General features: G+C 40.8%; 2 protein-coding genes across 3 annotated transcripts in view; both read left to right on the forward strand.

Moving 5' to 3' along the window:
• Positions 1 to 4,178: 4,178 nt before the first annotated feature.
• Positions 4,179 to 7,392, forward strand: LOC115735233. The gene is made up of 6 exons (XM_030666362.2): positions 4,179 to 4,350; positions 5,065 to 5,118; positions 5,224 to 5,293; positions 6,147 to 6,187; positions 6,800 to 6,859; positions 6,962 to 7,392. The coding sequence occupies exons 1-6, from the start codon at positions 4,285 to 4,287 to the stop codon at positions 7,028 to 7,030; spliced, it is 360 nt and encodes a 119-aa protein (XP_030522222.1). The 5' UTR covers positions 4,179 to 4,284; the 3' UTR covers positions 7,031 to 7,392.
• Positions 7,393 to 7,807: 415 nt separating this feature from the next.
• Positions 7,808 to 9,313, forward strand: part of LOC115735232 (EEF1A lysine methyltransferase 3) — a 3,097-nt gene continuing 1,591 nt past the window's right edge. The window contains exons 1-6 of one of the 2 annotated variants that reach the window (XR_007199423.1): positions 7,808 to 8,088; positions 8,189 to 8,256; positions 8,747 to 8,866; positions 8,960 to 9,033; positions 9,126 to 9,183; positions 9,259 to 9,313. The exon at positions 9,259 to 9,313 is cut by the window's right edge and continues 47 nt beyond it. Coding sequence is in view for 1 of the 2 variants with exons in the window: in XM_030666361.2 (XP_030522221.1) it covers positions 8,018 to 8,088; positions 8,189 to 8,256; positions 8,747 to 8,866; positions 8,960 to 9,033; positions 9,126 to 9,183; positions 9,259 to 9,313 (446 nt within the window). In the remaining variant the exon portion in view is untranslated. The remainder of the gene's footprint in view (positions 8,089 to 8,188; positions 8,257 to 8,746; positions 8,867 to 8,959; positions 9,034 to 9,125; positions 9,184 to 9,258) is intronic. The other variant, XM_030666361.2, reaches the window with a different exon arrangement.

Below are 9,313 nucleotides of genomic sequence, written 5' to 3' on the forward strand. Positions count from 1 at the left end.
TCTTTCATGCTTCTTAGCTTGAGAAGATCTTCACCTCGATCCTTCCTTTCTACTTTTGTAGATACCCTGTTCTTCCCTGCTGAAGCGCCTGTTCTCACAAACTTGATCATTCGTCATGTTTAGGTGCTATTGCATGAAGTTACATTTGTCAGAAATGTTTGTCAAATTCGAGGAAGTTCAACACCGGGGCAACCATCAGCTGGTAAAATAGCCTGAATTTTTTGCAAATCATGAGTCTTCTAAGAAAGAGGATCCAAAAGCCTAATGTTAAGCTGCTTGTTCTAATATATTGGACATTTAATTTAAACTCAATCGAGGTGGTGATGTGAATAGTAAAGCATTTGGTTTGTTGGGCTTCAATTCTTGCTTTGCTAAGTCAAATGTGCTTGGATTTTGGCTTGTAAACTCAGGTTAAAGCAGGAGTTTGTTAAAAGAAGATGAGAAAGGAAGAAAACATTAAGAGATATTTCTTTCCTGCGTTTAATGAGCATTAGATTTGAAGGAATAAATTACGTTAATCATTCAACGACAAAAAGTAATTTTCTACCATCTCATGTGCATGCATGATTATCTAATCAACGGGCAATTTCACCCAAATTATAAAATTTATTAATTGAAAGCCATTAAGAACTAAAACCCAAAAAAAAAAAACAGAAAACACGTGGAATATTTCTTCGTTTTTATGTTGATCTTGGTTCATTCTAAAGTTTTTTTCTTTGTTTGCATTTTGGGGGAAAGGACTTTTTTCGCAATTTTTCAAGCCTGATCAAAACATTTGGTCAGGTAATTCTTGATTTGCCATGATATCCTATTTTCTTACACGCAACAAGGGATGGGCAAAATTTTCAATATTTAGCAAATTTGACAACAATATCAACTTTCTTTGTTTATATTACTCGTAGCAGACTTCATGCTCTCCTGCACGGTCGAAACGTAACTTTACACAACATTATCTGCATTTCAAGGCCTTTGACTTGAGGCAGATCCGGAGGTGCTTTGAAATGCTGCATTTTCAATATACAAATACATTTTTTCTTATAATTTTGCCGTCACTCAATTCTCATAATTCTGGAAATGTCCCCACCTCGCGATTTCACTTATGGGGGTTCAGACCGCCAACAAAGCCAGATTTGGCTATCGGCAAGCTAGTTTGGCATCGACCAACCACACTTGAGACCGCCTAACCTCGGGTGACATCACTTGGGGTTGCGGCACCTAGCCACGCTTGAGGTCGTTTGACCTCGGGGTGGCCTGGGTCGCGCAACCTCAAGCGAAGCTTGTCGAAATTTCGCTGACAAATGCATTTTAGATTCATGAAATTACTGAAAAGCTCACTCGAATGATGTGGCGATCTCTCGGTTCCTCTACCTGCTTGCTATTTTAATATGATATTACATATAGTAATTGGCGCATGTGAAAGACTATACTATACAAGACGGCCATATAAAATACAAGTGCATAAAAACGAACGACAGGCATGGCACCTAATTTTATATATATAATCAGTTTATTACATTTTCCGTTTCAAAATACGAAACAACATCTAGGAGACATCATAATATACTGAGCGCTCCCACCTCATCATCCACCACCAAACCATCCACCACCAAACGGCCACGCTTATACATAGCCCTGTCTAAGCATCTGAAAAGAGGGCAACAAACAACAGCGAGCTGAAGCTAAGCAAGTATAACATCTAACCGAACAACTAAACTGTCCATTCACCATTCATTCGAGCACAACTCACAAGCAAGAAATCATCGGGATACCAAACAGAAGCCACCATAGAACATAAGGACGAAGGGGTCACAAGACAATCAAATATCTAGTAGCTAAAGTGAAAATGAAAGAGCCGCACAACTACATTGAACCTCCCCTACACCTTAAGGCTAGACATTCATATAATCTCGATTCCGATCCGCGTCAAGTAGGCGACTTATCAAGCGAACCAACTTTAATTTCAACCTACCTAAAGCCAAATATCAACCATATAACCAGCGAGCATACCAAGCAAACACTGAACCTCAAGGGTCTTTCGTCAAACCATGATCGAACCCACCTTGCACAGTTCCACCTCAATTCATCTCAAACAGACGACAACCAGGACGATTAGCTCACATAATCTACTTGTCCACGACCCAGAGATGTCAAATCAAGCAACGGATCGGATATGTAAAACCATCTTCCTCGCCATGCAAGCCCGACTATAAGTCGGCATACCCACAGCCAAACCGACGGTCCAAGACCCTTTTTTAATTCCTCACAAATCAACGACAAACTTGACTATCCACTTACATGTTCAGCTCACCCAAGACCCGGGGACAACAACTTAAGCAATGGATCTTACATGAAACACCAATTTCCCAACCATGCAAGCTACCCATACACAAAATCAACATTCCACGCTAAAACGACCGAGAAATGGCAATCTAGTGGTAAGGATAGATATCTACTTTCCTCAAGATCGCGAACAACGAAACGGGAGCTAAAACGCGTAAGAAACGAGCTCGAAGGATCCCTTTTTCCTCCTAGGCGCCACGCGGGTTCAAGGGCGAGCAAGAAGGATGAGTGCCGTCGAGGCAAGATCGAGCGAGAGCTGAGGTCGAGGGGTGATGCTGAGGGCTGAACGTCGCCGCCGTCGCCAACGAGGGGCTCGAACGAGCCGGGGAAGTGCGCGGCATTGCGGGCGTAGGTCATGGTCGGTGTGGGCGGAGTGGACGAGGATGAGGGGGAGGGTGTCCACAGTGAGGGAGAAGGAAAAGAGCGAAGGCAGAGAGAAGGGGGTTTATATATGGGGTCGGTCAAGTGACGGTGGGTGCTCCGTTCGCGCTCAAGATCCGGGACCAACTCAACCGGATCAGAAACTTTATACCGACGCCACTGTTCAAATCATTGCACTGAACTTCAAACTGTGCTTCATTTAACTTCTTATAATCTCACGTACACAACATAAACTTCATCACATAATCCGTTTTAGTCACTAAATAGACAGACGAAAATCAGGCTATCACAAATAAAGAGTTGGTTCTTCCTTCTTTAGAGAGAAGAGATCAAGAGAGGAGATCTTCTGCTCACGACGAAAATTTTTTATCGTCCTTGGAAAAAATGGAAGTCTCATTCCTATCTAAAGCAACTTTTACTTACATCAACGTAGTTATATGTAAATCTAGAGCAATCGCATGATGAACTAAGAAATCACCAATAGCGGATCTCTTACAAGATCAATTTGGATTGGCTCTGGCATTTAAGTCAATGTGGCTTCTCAATGTGTTTTTAAAACACTTTTTACCAAATACTACTTGCATTTCGAAAAAAACTTTCAGTCCAAAGGCTGAAAAATTATCCAAAAAGTCCTAAATTTATTGCACTTTTGTCAATTTAGTATTAAAACTTTTAATTTTACCAATTGAGCCCTAAAATTTTCATATTTTGCCAATTTAACCAATTTTGGCTAGCAATTACTTCTATTTTCTTTTACTTTTTTTTTCCCTTTCTTCTCTCCATTGCCATCGATGAGTTCGGCAATGGTTGAACAACAACTTGTTCGAAGTTGATAGGTTGTTGGTAAGCTCCCAAATCTCCTTCCTTTAGCTAGTGCGCAAACAAGCGATGCTCGAGTGGGCGTCGGCCGCCCTCACATGAGGCTGGTGGAGGAACAAGGAAAGAAAAAAAGAAAAAGAAAAGAAGTAAAACAAGTAAAAGAAAACAGAAGAAAAGAAAAAATAAAAAAATAAATTAAAATTTTGAAAAAAATCTTAAAACATCATTAAAAATTATCAACTTTAGTACCGGCCGTGCCATATAAGACGTCCGGCGTCCATATTAGCGATATTCGGCCAAAATTGATTGGATAAACTGAATCGGTATAACGTGAAATGATTTAAGACTCAATCGGTAAAATTAAAATATTTAGGTGAATTGGCAAACTGCAATAAGTTGAAGACTTTTTGGACAATTTTCTCATCCAAAGGCCTTTACATTTTTTGAAAGACTTTTTCCCAAAACCGAATCAAACGTAGCAAGGGCATCCTGGTCAATTAGAAAAGTGTTCATTTACTTGTTTGAATAATTAGGAAACATAAGAAAAGAAAAAGGGAAAATAGCTTCTTTCCAATTTGAGAGTAAATTAATATGTTGGTCCAGAGGAGGGGGGAGCAATTTTCTTATAACTTTCTCCCTCTTCAGTCGTCTCTCTTAATAAAGCAAAACGAAGGCCCCCAGAGAGAGAGAGAGAGAGAGAGAGAGAGAGAGGGCTTTTGCATTCGCGGTTGCATCGGAGAGAGGATGGACGACCAAGAATTCAAGCGCCTCCTAGATCTCTTCCCTCTCGTCCGATCCCGCGACTACTGTGTCAGTCCCTCTCTCTCTTTCTCTGAGTTGCTTTTCCATGTAATTGGTGTTACGGGCGTTCCTGTTTGAAATTGGTGGTTGTGCTCTACTTTCTTGTTAGGACGGTGAGGAAGATGGATTACGGAGCATTTTCTGTGGTTTTCCCAGGAAAAAAGATGACCCTTTTAGTGGTGAAGTGGGAGAAGCCGCTTGCTTGATTTTGTTTGTTTACTAGAGGTCTTGCGTGTGGTTAGATTTGTGACTAGACATCCACCCTCTTGAGAATTTTTGGGTATGTAAAGCTTTATGCAAATTACGAAGAGAGAGGTTCAATGGGAACCCATCTGAATTTAAACGTTTGTGTCAGCTCAATTCAAGTTTGCCAACATGGGTCATTCTACCGTGGCTTAGCCTACTCAATAGGTTAGAACTTTCCCGAAAAGAAGGTAGTAATGAGTCATAGTGAGTCTCAGACACAATCAGGGGAAAAACTTCTTTCTACTAGACCAATTGATGAATCCAGCGTATCCTTAAGTATGAATGTTGGGCTGCGAAAGGAACCATTTTTTAATTGCTTGTGCCTGGAATCAATCCTTGTCTCTTGTTCATTTTGGGGGTTCTATTTCTGTGTTTTTGATGCTTACACTCAATGGTCACTCGAGATGAACATTCTTATGCCCTTAGTATGGAAAACATTTTTCTGCACTGATGATTATCTGTTTGCTATGCTCTCAGGCTGATGAAGATTCTTCAGGACAGTCGACCTCTCAGTCAACAAGAGATAGTTTGGTAATTATAACTGCGAAAGTATTTATATTCGTGGTATAGCGGAACATGTTTAATATACATTGGCATTTGGTTGCTGAGATCACCTTGTTTCGTTATGCACAACAGGTGAAGGAATTGCGAGGTCCATTGGCTGAGGTCGAGGACAGTGAACCAAGGACTGTTATAGAACAGTCTGGTAACCTACAACCTTGGGAACCTGCATTTTATTTGTCATCTTCCTAAGGAACTCGGGCATATGACTTTTCATCTCCAGATGTGAATTATCAGATATTCCTTGCAATGTGTCTATAACAGAGTCCTTAACCTGTTACCCTGCATCTCTGATGAAACATGGCTTTGCTTCTTCATTTTTTATTTTTTTTTTGTCATTCGTTGCAATCGGTGAGACTGAGCCTGAAGGAGCTTGACGCAGCTTCTATGACTCTTTCTCTGTCATTACACAATCAAGGATGGATTTAAATTGCCCTTTGTGGTGGCACCACTCCTGGCTGGTTTGGTTGATAATTAGAGGCAAAACAATACTTGAATAATGGTTTATGGTTTGCTCTGAGTTTTAGAAAACCATTCAATTGTGAAAATGACTGACAAGTTTTGGTTTTGCGACAACTTATTAGGAAAAATTATCCGAAAATCTTTCCTTTTTTAAGCAAACAATAAACTACTTTGATCTTCAAATTGTCCATCTCAGAATCTTGGTAAAATGATGTCACAAGTTGCATCGGAAGTATTAAGTATGCCTTCTTTGGAGATTTGGCCCTTCTATTCAATCCTTGGCTATGTTTAAGAGGTTGATTTATTCTAAGCTTTTGACTTAATCCTGAGCTACCTTGATTTGGGCAGATAAAGATGTTTTCTACATTAACTTCATCATTGCCTTTGTCCCGCAATAAATTGCCATATGACGCTAGGTGGTTAATAAGTGGAGATGGCATGCATATGTTTCAGTTTCTGAGGCATCTTTGTACTTGGAAGGCATTTTTGTAATAGGAAATTGTACTCATCTCTTTGGCCTATGTCTGTTTTGGCAGATGCATTCTGGGGGAAGCTACTATTGGCTGCTGAGAGGAAGGTACATCAAGCTCCATCAGTAGCATACTCTGATACTAAAGAGAGATGTGTTAAAGCAACTGCTCATTTAGTAGCACTCTACTCTGCATGCCTTTTTTGTCCTTCTGCGTGACTTTATTAGCTGCTCAATTCATTTACTGGAATGATTGTGTTTGATTGCACTGTACATGCACAAGGTAAAAGTATAAGTAAGACTACAGGTGATTGCGTGAAAAGTTAAGAGTTGAGTGACATTGGAAGGCATGATTTTGATAGCAAGGATATCTTTGCTAATTGAACCTTCATTTTCTTGGCTTAAGTATTACTAGAATAAGACGAGGTATAGCATGTCGAATAGCTGTCTAGAGGCAGCTCTATGCGTAAAGAAATGGAAGTTAGTATCTAACCAGTATTTCACTCGAACTTGACATGCAGGTAGACTTCACTTTTTTGATGAAAAAAGTCAAAGTAGACCTTCAGTTTAATGCTCCAAAGACACATGTTTTTGGGAAAGATTGTTGATATATGTCTAGTTGGGATATTGTCTTAAGGGAAAATCCAGGATTTGACTTGATGTCCTTCTATTGATTTCTCCTATAGATTTAAAAAAAAACTATGTGTGATTGTTTTTCAGGTCGGTGCTGCTGAGGCGGAGAGGTTTTGCGAAGTCTTTCAACAAGTTCATAGGAAACTGGTGCGTAGAGATCTAGTCCTGGTTCAGTCGTAATCCCTTCGTCTCTTAACTTTCCTAAGTTTGCCGTATTGATCTCACTATACCATATGCATAATAATGCAGGTATATGAAGAACTGACGTTAGACGCTGCACAGAAATTCATAAACTCGTCAAGAAGTCCGAGCGAGTAGCTCCTTCCTGGATTGATCTCTTTTATATCCGGTCCTTGTACTTAAAGTCGTTAACGTTTCCTCCCTTATCTTCAGCTTAGTTGTTCTTGTGTACTATCATTTCCCAAACCTGTGGAACGGGAGAGCATAGTTTAATTAAAGGTAGGCCACTGCACATTGAACAGATGATTGTCTACAATCATTTGGGGTTTGCTCGACGGAAGGAGAAAAGACCAGAATTGGCAACAGCAAGGTTGGTGGTGAGTAAAGGAGCTCCAACTGACCTTGCAAGCGGTTGCTTTGTACCATGTTAACGTTGGTTATCTTTGCATCTTTAAATCGATGTACGATGAATCCGAGAAAGAGATGCGGCAAAATTATCTCATCATGCCGGCTCTCCTATTCAATACTAATCCGACATATGCCGCAAACTCGAATCGAAGTGAACAAGGTACAAGGAGGTGAGCGAGCAGCGTGGCCTAAAATGATTGGCGTATCACGTTGCAGCTATTATGAGATTTCGGGTTCGTTCTTACTACCCGTGGCTTCATTCAGACCAAAGTCACGAGACAGTAATTTCTTGGAAACTCCTCGAGTGATGACTTAGGTTTTCAATTTTCAGGCGCAAAGCCTGATTCGAATGCTACCCTAAAAAATATTTTGGGTGAAGCAGATGGGCAGAAAACACCAACCTAAGAGGAACTCAAGAAGGCTTTTTTTGGGTCAGAGAACTCAAGAGAGTTTGACTTGCAAAGTTTACTAAAAATTCCACTTGATTCTGATTTGGGTCCATGTAATGTAAGATATTGATGGGCCGTCCTGCAACTGTTTTAGGCCCATTAAGCGTCCCGCTTGCTTCTCTTTCTACCTCCGTCCACCGTTTGATGGGCCGTAGTGCAACTGTTTTAGGCCCATTAAAACGACCCGCTTGCTTCTTTTTCTTCCTCCGTCCACTGTACTTGCGACCCCTCTGAACGCTTCCCATCGGAGCTTACAGAGTATACAGCCATGGCCGGCGACCGCGAAGAGGATGAGGAAGACCTAGTTTGCTTGGACGCGTCTTTCTTCATCAATGACAAGTACGCTCTTTTCTCTGTATATGTGCCTTCGCTGGTGTGTGTATAGTCTCTTTCCTCTTCATTTTTGCTGACGATGATCGTGAAATGGTGCTTGGTGCAGCTACCAGCTGACCAAATTCACGTTTGGGTCGCAAGTTCTTGAGCTGTACTGTCTTCAGTCCGCTTCAAGTGAGTTCCTTTCTTCGACTGCTCAAATCAGCAAGCCAATTGGGTTTATTCATCTTGTAGCACGTAGTGGCGGATTTCGATTTTCTGTTCTCTCGATAGCGGAAGGTTAATTTGGGAATCTCTAATGATAGTGGATCATGCCTTGTCTGTTCATTGACAAGAGAAGTTCTGTTCTATTCGTTGGCTATGTAAACCTGTAGGAAATTAGCTATGATATACTGCCATCTACAATTATGCAAGAGATAGTAAATGAATAGAAGGAGAAGAAGAAGAAGTAGAGTGTAGGTTTTAGGGGAACAAAATGTGGGTGAACTTTTAATTGGGTATGCATTATGCTCGAGCACACACAATATACCAATTGCATAATATGCTTGAGGTGATTAGTGCCACTAGAAAGCATTTCAGAGTCAACTGGGACGACATTCCCTTGTCAACGAGATTCGTAATCCAGGTGATGCTTAATTTCTTATGCTGACTGCTTATGAGGCAGCTGATTTTGATCTGACGGGGCAGCTGGTATGGCCTGGAGCTATGCTTTTGAATGAGTATCTCTCGAAGAACGTTGACTTGCTCCGAGGTTGTTCTGTCATTGAACTAGGCTCTGGGGTCGGTGAGTGATCTTTGAAATCAGTCTCGTGTTTTTCTCTTTGTTAGATGGAAGATGACTGGTTATGTAAGCTAATTGGTACCTCATGAAAATCAGGTATAACAGGAATCCTTTGCAGTAGATTTTGTTGTGAAGTCGTGTTGACTGACCATAATGATGAAGTTCTCAAGGCAAGTAACCGAGAGTGAATTCTGGTTCAGAGTTTGTGGAGTTCTGTGATTGAGTTCTGATATTGGACATTTTGCGCATCCTGCTTGCTCAGATTTTGCAGAAAAACATAGAGCTGCATTCTTCTTCCAAGAGTTACCGTAATTGCACAGGTGAGAGAAATTAGTGTTGAGAAAGTTAGTTGTTTGGAGGGCTGATATGTTCTTTTTCTGATTTCTCGTGTTCAGGATTAGTGGCTGAGAAGCTAGAATGGGGAAATATTGATCAGATCGAGCACATTTT

Source organism: Rhodamnia argentea, chromosome 8, assembly GCF_020921035.1.
Source record: "Rhodamnia argentea isolate NSW1041297 chromosome 8, ASM2092103v1, whole genome shotgun sequence".
Classification (NCBI taxonomy): domain Eukaryota; kingdom Viridiplantae; phylum Streptophyta; class Magnoliopsida; order Myrtales; family Myrtaceae; genus Rhodamnia; species Rhodamnia argentea.

Excerpts from the sequence above, each read along its gene's own strand:
- LOC115735233 (XM_030666362.2), top strand. The coding sequence starts at position 4,285 with ATGGACGACCAAGAATTCAAGCGCCTCCTAGATCTCTTCCCTCTCGTC. Across the intron at positions 6,188-6,799 it reads TATTGGCTGCTGAGAGGAAG|GTCGGTGCTGCTGAGGCGGA; the intron begins GTACATCAAGCT and ends ATTGTTTTTCAG. Across the intron at positions 6,860-6,961 it reads AACAAGTTCATAGGAAACTG|GTATATGAAGAACTGACGTT; the intron begins GTGCGTAGAGAT and ends ATAATAATGCAG.